Here is a 14,390-nt window from a genome sequence, read left to right as displayed (position 1 = left end):
GCAAAACAGTATTTAAAATAGTGCTTGCGCAACAAAAGTTAAAATGTTACACCAAATTGTTTCAAAACATAAACAGCACTCCACTATGACCCTGCCCTGCTCAATAAATTGTAAACAACTAAAACAAAAATCCAGACAACCCAGCCTTCTCATTGCCATATTGCAGTTACATTAATAGCAACATATGGAAAAGATGAAAAATCTACATGTTGTCTCACCTTAAAATATACTAGTTTCATTACTCTAGTTTAAAACATAAAACCAAATTTTTTTTTCTGTATTTTTTTGTCATGGTAAAAATTTTAAAACAATTTTTAATAAAAGAAGTATCCCATCTACAACATAAATAGGCATCCGTATCCAAATGCCACTAATGGGTATTACATGAATTCAAAATCAGATCTCTTTTTTTACCACTGTCTCTGTGTTTTTATCATTTGCACACAGCCATTACGTTCAATTTAATGTAAGCCTGTCATTTTAGAATCAAGGTCACAGTGTTGTAGATCAAATTGTGACAATGTGGAAAACGTTTTTATGTAAAATTATTCTGTCATTGCTGAGCAATCAATACTGAAAATGCAATAATGTTTATATTTTTTTCTGTTCCTTTAACCAGCTCCACAAGCTGAAAGGTACATAGATTTGTCAGTCAGTAGTAAGAGTATCGTTGTGGTCATTCCTTACCAGTTCAAGGAATACTTTTTCAAAATGTTTGGACCTGCTAAAGTCTGTTTTTAGCATCAATATGCAAATGAGTTTCCAATAACCATTATAATTAGCAGACATTGCCCTATGCTGGGTTGTCTTCTTATGGGTTTTGGAGTCTTTAGCTTTTCCGGGGTCTCTCTGGAAGGCCCATGAAAATCACCCTCACCTACCCAATGTGTAAGGTAAGTATATATTTATTTTTTTTTCTCCTAATGTTACATTTTCTTTCACATGGTGCCTGCTTCACAAGTGCCACTGCTCTATTGGTTAGCAAGAACAATTATGCATCCTGGGAAATTGGAAGTCCTGATGTGCATATGTGCTCCAAGTCTATGGGGTCGATTAACTAAGGCAAATGAGAAAGTACACTTAGCTTAATATATAAGGTGAATCTATGTTTGCTTTGACTATCTAGTGTTGTTGTCACAACGTGCGATGTGATGTAATGGTATCAAATGTAAATATTCATCATGATGCAATTGCATAATGACACTATGACCCAAATATATGTCCTTGTTAATACGGGAAAAGGAAACCTATAAATGGTTGTTTGTCACATGGTGGAGGAACTACCGGTATCTTGATTTCTTTCATTTTGAGCACTTGTACAGAGCACTTTTAGTTTATTTTATATAATGTTGATACCTCTGGTGATGCTGCAAGCTAGGCGGTGAAACATGTTGGGTTTGGAAAGAAATTCTGCACTTGGAAAAGGTTTTTTTTGAGGGTGTGCCTGGACCTGAGAATGGAGACTGATATAGAGCTTTATGGTTGGTGGAGGAGGAATGGTTTATTGTCAGCTTAGCGATGAAATCAGGCTGGTTATAGGAGCTGTGGTGTGTCAGGATTTGGGGAGGTCAGCTAAGCCCTTCAGTAGCCACTGACTTCATTTAGAAATTATAAAAAATACAGTGAGCACTCCAATGGTCAGCAGCTGAACACTCAAGGAAAACAAATAAAAGTGCCAGAAATATATGTATAAAGAAAATGCAGCGCTGTGTGATGTTACTATATTGCGGGCAGATATAAATAATAAATGAAACCAAAGCAAATGAATAAATGAATCAATAAATAAATAAATCACAGTCCAGTAATGGTGCTCGCTGATTCCCAGTGCAAAAGTTAGAAATGCGCACTAACCAGAAACGTATTAATAATACGCATGTGTCACAGAAATTCTTACAGGTCACAGAAATTTCCACTTCACACACTTCTGTAAGGATTTCTGTGACCTGCTGGACCTCCATTTCGCCACACGAGGGCGCTTCATCTCTACTATCTTCAGCTCCTGCCCATTACCAGACCAGAAAAGAGAGGGGAATCTCCATGATATCATATACACATGCGTATTAATAATAAGCTTCTGGTTAGTGTGCATTTCTAACTTTTGCACTGGGAATCAGCGAGCACCATTACTGGACTGTGATTTATTTATTTATTTATTCATTTGCTTTGGTTTCACTTATTATTTATATCTGCCCGCAATATAGTAACTAGAGATGACCGAATTATTCAAAAATTCGATTCGGCTGATTCGCCGAATTTGCGGGAGAAATTCGATTCGATGCGAATTTATTCGCCACGAATTTAACTTATTTAAAGGGTTTCTAGGCTTCAGAGAGCCTTTATATTAGTGCAGAACACTGTACCTTTAATTTAAATGCCCTTGGAGTCTGCTGGGGAAGAGAAATAATACTGTCAGTCAGTATGACATGCAGATGAGTGCTGTCGATCTTAGAATCACCGCACCCTTCACTCATTTGGGCAGTCACGGGGCACGACGACGACGAAGAAGAAGAAGAAGAATGAAAAGAAGAAGAAGAAGAATGAAAAGAAGAAGAAGAAGAATGAAAAGAAGAATGAGAAGAAGAATGAAAAGAAGAATGAAAAGAAGAATGAAAAGAAGAATGAAAAGAAGAATGAAAAGAAGAATGAAAAGAAGAAGAAGAAGAATGAAAAGAAGAATGAAAAGAAGAAGAAGAATAAAAAGAAGAATGAAAAGAAGAATGACAAGAAGAAGAAGAAGAATGACAAGAAGAAGAAGAAGAATGAAAAGAAGAGGAGGAAGGAAAAGAAGAAGAAGAAGAATGAAAAGAAGAAGAAGAAGAATGAAAAGAAGAATGAAAAGAAGAAGAAGAAGAAGAAGAATGAAAAGAAGAAGAATGAAAAGAAGAAGAATGAAAAGAAGAAGAATGAAAAGAAGAAGAAGAAGAATGAAAAGCAGAAGAAGAATGAAAACAAGAAGAAGAATGAAAAGAAGAAGAATGAAAAGAAGAATTAAAAGAAGAAGAAGAATGAAAAGAAGAATGAAAAGAAGAATGAAAAGAAGAAGAAGAAGAATGAAAAGAAGAATGAAAAGAAGAAGAAGAAAGAAAAGAAGAAGAAGAAGAAGAAGAATGAAAAGAAGAAGAAGAATGAAAAGAAGAATGAAAAGAAGAAGAAGAATGAAAAGAAGAAGAAGAGGAATGAAAAGAAGAAGAAGAGGAATGAAAAGAAGAATGAAAAGAAGAAGAAGAATGAAAAGAAGAAGAAGAAGAATGAAAAGAAGAAGAAGAAGAATGAAAAGAAGAAGAAGAGGAATGAAAAGAAGAAGAAGAATGAAAAGAAGAAGAATGAAAAGAAGAATGAAAAGAAGAAGAAGAAGAATGAAAAGAAGAAGAAGAAGAGGAATGAAAAGAAGAAGAAGAATGAAAAGAAGAAGAAGAATGAAAAGAAGAATGAAAAGAAGAAGAAGAAGAATGAAAAGAAGAGGAAGAAGAAGAATGAAAAGAAGAAGAAGAATGAAAAGAAGAATGAAAAGAAGAAGAAGAAGAATGAAAAGAAGAGGAAGAAGAAGAATGAAAAGAAGAAGAAGAAGAAGAATGAAAAGAAGAATGAAAAGAAGAAGAAGAAGAAGAATGAAAAGAAGAAGAAGAAGAATGAAAAGAAGAAGAAGAAGAATGAAAAGAAGAAGAAGAAGAATGAAAAGAAGAATGAAAAGAAGAAGAATGAAAAGAAGAATGAAAAGAAGAAGAATGAAAAGAAGAAGAAGAATGAAAAGAAGAATGAAAAGAAGAAGAAGAAGAATGAAAAGAAGAAGAAGAAGAATGAAAAGAAGAAAAATAATGAAAAGAAGAAGAAGAAGAAGAATGAAAAGAAGAAGAAGAATGAAAAGAAGAAGAAGAAGAATGAAAAGAAGAAGAATGAAAAGAAGAAGAAGAAGAATGAAAAGAAGGAGAAGAATGAAAAGAAGAAGAATGAAAAGAAGAATGAAAAGAAGAAGAAGAAGAAGAATGAAAAGAAGAATGAAAAGAAGAAGAAGAAGAATGAAAAGAAGAAGAAGAAGAATGAAAAGAAGAATAAAAAGAAGAAGAAGAAGAATGAAAAGAAGAAGAATGAAAAGAAGAAGAATGAAAAGAAGAATGAAAAGAAGAAGAAGAATGAAAAGAAGAAGAAGAAGAAGAATGAAAAGAAGAATGAAAAGAAGAAGAAGAATGAAAAGAAGAAGAAGAATGAAAAGAAGAAGAAGAATGAAAAGAAGAATGAAAAGAAGAAGAATGAAAAGAAGAAGAAGAAGAATGAAAAGAAGAAGAAGAAGAATGAAAAGAAGAATGAAAAGAAGAAGAAGAAGAATGAAAAGAAGAATGAAAAGAAGAATGAAAAGAAGAAGAAGAAGAAGAATGAAAAGAAGAATGAAAAGAAGAATGAAAAGAAGAATGAAAATAAGAAGAAGAATGAAAAGAAGAAGAAGAAGAAGAATGAAAAGAAGAATGAAAATAAGAATGAAAAGAAGAAGAAGAAGAATGAAAAGAAGAAGAAGAATGAAAAGAAGAAGAAGAATAAAAAGAAGAAGGAAAAGAAGAAGAAGAAGAATGAAAAGAAGAAGAAGAATGAATGAAAAGAAGAATGAAAAGAAGAAGAAGAATGAAAAGAAGAAGAATGAAAAGAAGAATGAGAAGAAGAATGAAAAGAAGAATGAAAAGAAGAATGAGAAGAATGAAAAGAAGAATGAAAAGAAGAAGAAGAAGAATGAAAAGAAGAAGAAGAATGAAAAGAAGAATGAAAAGAAGAATGAAAAGAAGAAGAAGAAGAAGAAGAATGAAAAGAAGAAGAAGAAGAATGAAAAGAAGAAGAAGAATGAAAAGAAGAAGAAGAATGAAAAGAAGAAGAAGAATGAAAAGAAGAATGAAAAGAAGAAGAAGAATGAAAAGAAGAAGAATGAAAAGAAGAAGAAGAAGAATGAAAAGAAGAAGAAGAAGAAGAATGAAAAGAAGAATGAAAAGAAGAAGAAGAAGAATGAAAAGAAGAAGAAGAATGAAAAGAAGAAGAAGAAGAATGAAAAGAAGAATGAAAAGAAGAAGAAGTAGAATGAAAAGAAGAAGAAGAATGAAAAGAAGAATGAAAAGAAGAAGAAGAAGAATGAAAAGAAGAATGAAAAGAAGAAGAAGAAGAATGAAAAGAAGAATGAAAAGAAGAAGAAGAAGAATGAAAAGAAGAAGAAGAAGAAGAATGAAAAGAAGAAGAAGAAGAATGAAAAGAAGAATGAAAAGAAGAAGAAGAAGAATGAAAAGAAGAAGAAGAAGAAGAATGAAAAGAAGAAGAAGAAGAATGAAAAGAAGAATGAAAAGAAGAAGAAGTAGAATGAAAAGAAGAAGAATGAAAAGAAGAATGAAAAGAAGAATGAAAAGAAGAAGAAGAAGAAAAAGAATGAAAAGAAGAATGAAAAGAAGAAGAAGTAGAATGAAAAGAAGAAGAAGAATGAAAAGAAGAATGAAAAGAAGAAGAAGAAGAAGAATGATGAAAAGAAGAAGAAGAAGAAGAAGAATGAAAAGAAGAAGAAGAATGAAAAGAAGAAGAAGAATGAAAAGAAGAAGAAGAAGAATGAAAAGAAGAAGAAGAATGAAAAGAAGAATGAAAAGAAGAAGAAGAAGAAGAATGAAAAGAAGAAGAAGAAGAATGAAAAGAAGAAGAATGAAAAGAAGAAGAAGAAGAATGAAAAGAAGAAGAAGAATGAAAAGAAGAATGAAAAGAAGAAGAAGAATGAAAAGAAGAAGAAGAAGAAGAATGAAAAGAAGAAGAAGAAGAATGAAAAGAAGAATGAAAAGAAGAAGAAGTAGAATGAAAAAAAGAAGAAGAATGAAAAGAAGAATGAAAAGAAGAAGAATGAAAAGAAGAAGAAGAAGAAGAATGAAAAGAAGAAGAAGAAGAAGAATGAAAAGAAGAAGAAGAATGAAAAGAAGAATGAAAAGAAGAAGAAGAAGAAGAATGAAAAGAAGAAGAAGAAGAATGAAAAGAAGAATGAAAAGAAGAAGAAGTAGAATGAAAAGAAGAAGAAGAATGAAAAGAAGAATGAAAAGAAGAAGAAGAAGAATGAAAAGAAGAAGAAGAATGAAAAGAAGAAGAAGAAGAATGAAAAGAAGAAGAAGAAGAATGAAAAGAAGAATGAAAAGAAGAATGAAAAGAAGAAGAAGAAGAATGAAAAGAAGAAGAAGAAGAATGAAAAGAAGAATGAAAAGAAGAGGAATGAAAAGAAGAAGAAGAAGAATGAAAAGAAGAAGAAGAAGAATGAAAAGAAGAAGAAGAAGAATGAAAAGAAGAATGAAAAGAAGAAGAAGAATGAAAAGAAGAAGAAGAAGAAGAAGAAGAATGAAAAGAAGAAGTATTCCAGTACAGCAAAAAGTGTATCTGCAGAGAGCTCCGCTATTTCTGACAGTTCTCTGACAGTTCCTTCACATTTACAGCGGTTGAAACATTGTATCTATTTATTTCCGAATAAAAACATCTGTATCCTAAATGGAAACACATAGATACAATGTTTCAACCGCTGTAAATGAACTGTCAGAACTGTCAGAAATAGGGGAGCTCTCTGCAGTGACACTTTTGCCGGCTGATCGGGAAAAATTTGATTCGTGCACCCGAAGTTTGCTAAAATTCAGATTCGATGCGAATCGAATTTTTCCTGAAATTCGAAACGAATTCCACTTCGCCAGGTTCGATTCGCTCATCTCTAATAGTAACATAACACAGCACTGCATTTTCTTTATACATCATTTAGAAATTAGTCCATGCCTGTTGCCAGTTAGGGGACATTTCAAACAGTGAGTATCCCCTACACCCCCCTTTCTACAAAATGAGGGCTGCCTACCACCTATTTGGGTATTTTCCTCTTCCAGCATCTAATTGTAGCCCATTTGGACAACCATATGGAGTGACCCGAGGATGGGATATCTCCATTTTTATATCTATTGCTATATTTGCCTCCACGAGGCTTGGCACATCCCTGTAAGTGGAATTGACATATGGTATTGGTAAGGAAAAAGATAAGTACCTTCCAAAAAAGGAAATAATGTATGTGAAGTACTACACCACTACTCTATAGGGCTGTGAATAAAGATTTGTGTATACTTTGAAAGATGTAGACATGCATAGAAGGATGTATGTCAGACCTGGTATGCATTAAATTGTGTAGATAGTCATGGTTCCAGAATATAGTAAAGTATTGGCTATAAGGATAATAATAAACAAGACAAACAAGGAGGGTGAATCTCCCTTACGGGGGCACAGACAACAATGAAAGCCTTCTAATACCCCTCCACTCTATACAAAACTAAGAAAATAATTTTTATTTAGATTTATTTTAACATTCTCTGCCTATTTAGTAAATCAACTGCAGGGATTCACCATGCTGATCTCAGAACTTTAAAGCTCCAACATTTTTATGATTTCCCTAACTTTATGTGGCAGAACAAGGTGGTATCAAAAAGTTTCAAGACTAGTTTTGTAACTCACCAACAGATGGCAACACAAGGTTGCATGCACAGTCACAGGGAGCACCGACCTTCATAAATAAGTGTGCCAAAAGACATCATCCTGTGTACACCGGGAGTTGTGCAACTGGTGGTATTCTGACCACGTGTGTTACCATGTCTGCTATTTCATCATGGACAGCAAGTTAGAACAAAGAGCAAATGTGAAACTGGGCAAATCAAGAGATCTCTGCAATGTTATCAAAACGGAGACCTTTGAGCTGGATCTTCATCTGCGGGAAGAGGGCATTTTTGAGGGTTGAGCTCGTTGAAGGTCTTCCTGATGTATCATTATCTTCCAGTGATGTTCTTCCACATGCCATTCAAAACATCTCGGACAACTCATTACAGCATAGCCGTAAACTTGCTGAATTATGTCAAACGTTTCTGTTGCAGATTCGTCCAGTTTTATGCAGAATTTCACATTTACTGTTCGTTCTAACTTGCTGTTAATAATGAAATAACAGACTTAGTAACACACATGGTCAGAATAGCACCAATTGCACAGCTCTCGATGTACACAGGATGATATCTTTTGGCACACTGATGAAGGTTGGTGCTCCCTGTGACTATGCGTGCAGCCTTGTGCTGCCATCTGTTGGTGTGTTACAAAACCAGTCTCTAAACATTTTGATACCACCTGACATTTGTGTAAAAAAAAAAAACATGTTGCAAACATATGTTATCAGTTAAGCTAAAGCAAACATCACAGGACATTGAACCATTAAATAAGCATACATGTTTATGGCATAAGTAGGGGTTAATATGTCAAAACACTGAACAGTACCTGAACAGTACCTTTCATGGCCGGGCCTGAGTAGACACTTTGCTTCCTCTGTTTTGGGGAAACGTTCTAGGTTTACAATATACAAACAAGGTAGTTTAGTTTATACATTTACACATTCATGCATTATAATTCTAAGTGAATAAATACTGAAGAAGGCAAAACTGCTAATGACTGAAGTCTAGCATGTTTTAATCTGGGGATGGAGTAGATTTTTAGATGGCCATCTGGAGGTTATTATAGGTAGGGATAACCAAGCCAATTGGCAGGTTCATGCAGATAGCCCTGATTGATGACCCTGTAAACTTGGTATACACAGATTTGTAAAGAATGGAGATGCAAAGAAGGCTGATGGCTTCTTCAGAATAAGGATCTCATTCCTAAAGCAACTCCAACACATCAACAAAAAGCTGCAGATAGACATAAAGGACAAGCATCTCGTGGGGACTGCACATACCTGCAACATATTTCAGTGCCTCTCCTCAAATGGTAGGCCATTCTGATCGAGAAAAGCGTTGGCACTTCCTGGTAATGACTGATTTTGTCCGTGCCACATTCATGTTCCTATTGGTCAGTGAACCAGCCCATCACAGTAATGTATTTATATGAATGCAGGCACCAAAAGCTGCTGCCAATATATATGTATCGGCACCTCTAGCTACCTGCTCTTCATGCTTGTTTTTCTTGTTAAAGTGACAGTTACTATAAAGTAAACTTATCATAATAAACAATTCATGGGTGGCTTTGCTAACTTACTTCTGACAAAGTTAGATACTTGGCTGTTGACCTTCTTCTGAAACAAGAATGCAGTTCGGAAAACTCAGAAATATAGTTACCTGCATACTTGAGGGTCAGGGTCCAAAGTACTGAACTAAGAGGGTAAGCAAAGCAATATTATCTGACCTTCAGTAAACTACTAACCCCATCATACACAATGTAATAGAGATGAGCAAAGATGGACATGTTTGAAGTCCAGCCAATGTGACAGCCATTGTTTCCTCCATGGATACAGTAGAGAATTTGTTGTAGTCATAATAGGGCAGGAAATGTATCATTTGCAGAATCAACAGGTAAAAAAAGGGGGATAAATAAGCCTGAAAGACGAGATCGGGCACATTCAGGGTGATGTGGTTGTAAACAAATAAGGCACATAAACAACAAGTAGATGTTTCACCATTGTGTTGGAGAGGTTGTGGGGAAAAGAGAACAATGGGTCACATATGGTGGGACTGCCCGAATATACAGGACTATTGGGAATAATACAACTCATTCAGGAAATATGTGGGATTACGGTCCAGAGAGATCCATGGAAGTGTTTGCTTTATAAACCCGATCCTTTAATTAGTGCGGCTAAGGGCTTGATCCCCAAATTTTGGCAAGTCCCAGAGCCACCAAGATTAAATGATTGAATAAACAAGTGGAAAATATCTATAGAATGGAGGAGTTATATATTGAGGTGGATAAATTAGATAAATTTAGGAAAACATGGAGTAGTTGGTCAAATTTGAAAACATTTAAAAAATATATGGAATTAGTTGTAGTCTAGGTGGAATATATCAGAGGAAGTTTACCGGAGATCCCGAGAGAAAGAAAGGATGTAGGATGGAAGGGTATGATATGGATAGAGAATCAGGAGGGAGGATAAAACTGAAGTAGGGGGATGTGGACAGGGGTGTTGGGGGTGGGAAGAAGGGTGGGGTAGGGGAACATGTGTTGCAAAGGAAATTTAGGTAGTGGTGTGGACCTGTGATTTGTATTTCACTTTTATTTTTTATGTATTAAGATGTTCCTCTTTGTACTATAAAAATGTAATAAACAGATAATTAAAAAAAAGCCTGAAAAATGCAGCCACCACATCTAAAAGTAAGCTACATTATATGACATTTTTTGTTTTTGACTGTGGTTTGTAGTCAATGGTTTTCAAGAAAAAAATCATCTGTTTGTCAAAAGCAAGCAATCCAACTCTCCCATTCATCTTACATGCCACACTAGAGGCAGGAGAAAAATGGAGGGACTCTGATTGAGTACTATGAAAAAAAGAACAGTTCTTCCTTCAGACAATGTTGGTATAGACCAATTTTATAAGGGTGGTACTACACAATATGCCAGGACAAACTAATCATGAAGTGTCACAAACTAACATGGTGTGGGTGACCAGACACAGCAAGGTAAGCTTCTGAACAATGCATACATAAATCATAAGTTGGATGTAAGAATAAACTCTGTAACATCTGTTGACTTACCTCTTCATGTGTGCTGGTTGTCCTATTATCATTTATTTCTAGGCAGAAAAGAATATTTATATGAACTCTATGTTGTATAGATCACATATCCAATAACTCTATATTGGCAGTTTTTATGACATAAACACATTCAAATATAATTCCATTCATTAGTTAAACTTTCTTCAATACAAGCCTTTGATATTGTAGACATCAGAATATAATTTCACCCAGTAAATACACATATTTATCTTGTTTATTGCTATTATTTTTATTTGTTACCCAATCCTAGTACAAGCCTTAATCAGTCTATACAGCTGTGTAAAACAATTTATGTAAACTTACATATAACCATCATAAGCACTGAAAATTAAAATGCTAGATTTGTTGCCTTTATTTCAGGTGTAGTTTGTGAATATACAAGAGCAGCCATATTTGTTCATGACTTAGGCAGGCCATAGATTATGCAATTTTCTCTCCTTCCACCATTGGTAGAAGGAAAGAAAATTGCTTGATTCCACCATCAAAATGGTCAATGTTGATGTGGGTGTCCTCCCACAGCGCTATTATGTTCTGCCAATGGCGAGCGCGGGAAGCCTTCCCTGCTGGCACAACGCGATTAGTGTTGCCAACTATAGACAGTGGAACTAATCATCTGGGAAAAACCTGACAGGCTGGTTGTACACAAGTCGATGGATAGATAGATTGTTTTGTGTACAACCAGGGTGCCCATACATGAATCAAAATTCATCCGGTTCAGCAGGGAATTTGAATCCATGTATGACCAGCTTTATGCAGACTATGCATCCTGCTTTATTGAGATTCACAACAGGTTTGGTTTATTACAGTTTCTTCTCGCAGTGCAAGTCTGTGAGTTGGTCAAAAACGGTGCACTCCCTTTGAGTCTTATCTCACCTTGCAATAAACTCTGTTATACCTTTTATAATCACTACATCACAGAATTTGTTCAAACAGAACAGCGATTGCATATTATATTTTTACTACCAGCCAGGTTGTTCAAAAAATCCTTTTATGACACATGATAAAACATACTAAAACCAAACGGATGTTTTTCTAAAATAATACAGACCCTTCCCTGTTCCTTCATATTTATAAATGTGCTATTCAATTATATTGGAACCTTTATATAATATATTAAAAGTAGCTACCCTAGCAATATTGCTTTTATGTTCAGGGATGTCAATTTATTACTCTGAGGCTGAAGTGTCGAAAAAAAGCTTCACCACAATCACCTTTTAGGAGATTGTTTGTGCTGCAGAGCCCACTCATTAGTCAGCAGGACTTGACCCTATGGGCCCTATGCAGTTCAGTTTTGGGCACCAATTCATAAAAAGAACATTGGGGAACTGGAGAAAGTGTAGAGAAGGGCAACTAAGCTGATACAAGGTTTGCAGGAGCTCAGCTATGAGGAAAGATTAGAGGAACTGAATTTATTCTCTCTTGAGAAGAGGAGATTAAGGGGGGATATGATCAACATGTATAAATACATCAGTCGTTCATATAGTGAACCTAGTGTACAGTTATTCAACCTGAGGTCATCACAGAGGACAAGGGGGCACTCTTTACGTCTCTGGAGGAAAAGAGATTTAATCTCTAAATATGGAATGGTATCTTCACAGTGAGAGCTGTGAAAATGTGGAATAGCCTCCCACAAGAGTAGGTTCTGGCCAGCTCAGTGGATTGCTTTAAAAAAGGCCTGGATTCTTTCTTAGATACACAGAATATAACTGGATATTAACATTTATAGGTAAAGTTGATCCAGGGAATATCCGATTGCCTCTCGGGGGATCAGGAAGGAATTTTTTCCCCTGCAGGAGCAAATTTAATCATGCTTTGCTGTTTTTTTTTTGCCTTCCTCTGGATCAACTGTGGGTGTAGGATTATAACATTTTTTTATGGTTGAACTGGATGGATTGTCTTTTTTTCAGCCAGACTAACTATGTAACTATGTCTGAACAGCTACACCACATGTATTTCCTCCAAACCCCTCCACATTCTACTGATACTGGATACGTTGCTTTCCATACTTGCAGTATAGCAGAGCAAAGTCAAGCCACAATAGCTGTATAGTAAATGCTGGCTCAAGCAGTCAAGCCTCAGTAGCTGTACAATAAGCACTGAATCAAGTAGTCCAGCTACTGCAATACTACTTCAGATGTTCATGATTTACAGCATAACAGTAGCAGCTTGATTGCTTTTCTAGGATGAAAAGCCCTTGTTACTTGATATCTAAGTTCAGTATTTACTGCAAAGCTTCTGCAGCTTGACTGCTTGATCCAGCATTTACTATACAGCTATTGCAACTTGACTTCTAGCTATAATGCTAACATGAATCCAAGCTTAACAAGCATAAATAGAAGGAGGAGTGTTTTGGATGCAGGATGGGAGTGGAAAAGAATAGAACTGGAAGCGAGTTGTGTCTCAGCAGCACAAGTAGTCCCTCAACTGAGAACCATGTTAAAGTTTTATCGGCACCCAAGTCGCATATTGAAACCGGATGCTTTATTATAAAGGAGAAAGCCTTAAGTGTATAAATGGAAATTTATGCTGAAATAATAAAATTACACCTCTAGACTTGCAAGCAAACTTGGGAGGGTAGCTACCTGTTTGTAATTAATGAAGAGTCCACAATAACTGAATAGTTTATAAGCATGAAGGGAAAGGGGAAGGTCTGCAAGGCTTTGGAAATTGTAGGTGTGTTTTTAGCATGTTTTTAAATGTGTAATAAAAGTATATTTTTTATTTTTTTTTTAAATCGGGGTAGTAGTGAATACATAACATGTTTTGTTTGAATGCCGTGATGTAGAGATTGGTAAAGTTGAATATTCTATGGTAATTAGATGGTAACAATACAACTCCGCACTCACATCAAATATTATCTCAGTTTTCCTGGAAGCAGTGAAGGACACAAAATTGTATGCAAAGTTAATGAATAATATCACACAGCATTGGTTAAGCAGGTTGGCAAGGTCATTTTAGTGAATAAAGTACAATGGCCCCTAGGGGCTAATCTACATTTCTGTACAAGTATATGTTAAGTGGAACTGTTGCTTTAGCCTTGGATGGACAAAGTACAGGTCCACTTTACATGAAATCCTGCAGAAATAACTCTAAATATGTGCTTACAAAAATACACTCTAGTTAAAACCAAATACACTTATTCTTTCTGCCCTTTCCCCTGACCCAAAACAGAGAAACCATATCCGTCAGATCAAGAAAAGTATGCTTCTGTGGAGGGGTAGATGGGTTAAGTGAAGGGGGCAAGATAAAATAAATAAAAACCTGTGACTTACTCCTCCATATAGTCCTACATCTCATCCTAAACCTGAGGTGAATGTTGATCTATCAACTTTGTCCGGACAATATAAATAATATCCTGGTGATAACAGCACTAGAAATTATATCATGACAAATATAGCCCAACTAATTCTATATCCTATTATATCATGAAAAAAATGTTTGTTTCTGTGCTGAAATGTCAGCTCCCAAACCAATAGATCTGTAACACAATTTCAGATTTCCCTAAGCAACCACTTAAATTGTGAACACTTTAAATTGACCTGTTATTAAAATTCAGGCCTGACAAGAATTAGTAGGACACAATGTTTCAGTATTTTCTATACAGTACTGCACACTATGTAAACTAGAGTAATGTTATTGATGTAACATCAGTGTGGACCATGTCAGTGCTATGAATGCATAGTAATACTTTGCATACTATACACTGATCCTGAATACCAAGTATTGCAAGGTTTCCCCACTAACCACTGCATTATGTGGTCAACATACTCCCATGCATGGCAGGGGACAGACATTATAACAAGAGCATCACATGTCTTCTACAGTTGTATTGTTGAAATAATGTGA

At 35.2% G+C, this 14,390-nt stretch overlaps 1 protein-coding gene across 1 annotated transcript in view; it reads right to left on the bottom strand.

Moving 5' to 3' along the window:
* PPP1R1C (protein phosphatase 1 regulatory inhibitor subunit 1C) overlaps positions 1 to 14,390 on the bottom strand; it is an 81,858-nt gene that overhangs the window by 20,941 nt on the left and 46,527 nt on the right. The window contains exons 3-4 of the mRNA XM_089680838.1: positions 10,524 to 10,561; positions 8,295 to 8,349 (exon numbers count right to left, since the gene is read on the bottom strand). Of these exons, the coding sequence (XP_089536964.1) occupies positions 8,295 to 8,349; positions 10,524 to 10,561 (93 nt within the window). The remainder of the gene's footprint in view (positions 1 to 8,294; positions 8,350 to 10,523; positions 10,562 to 14,390) is intronic.

Source organism: Staurois parvus, unplaced genomic scaffold (assembly GCF_062004578.1).
Source record: "Staurois parvus isolate SC_StPar_1 unplaced genomic scaffold, SC_StPar_1.0 ptg000251l, whole genome shotgun sequence".
In the NCBI taxonomy this organism is placed as follows: domain Eukaryota; kingdom Metazoa; phylum Chordata; class Amphibia; order Anura; family Ranidae; genus Staurois; species Staurois parvus.
This window is presented reverse-complemented; position numbering and strand designations above follow the sequence as displayed.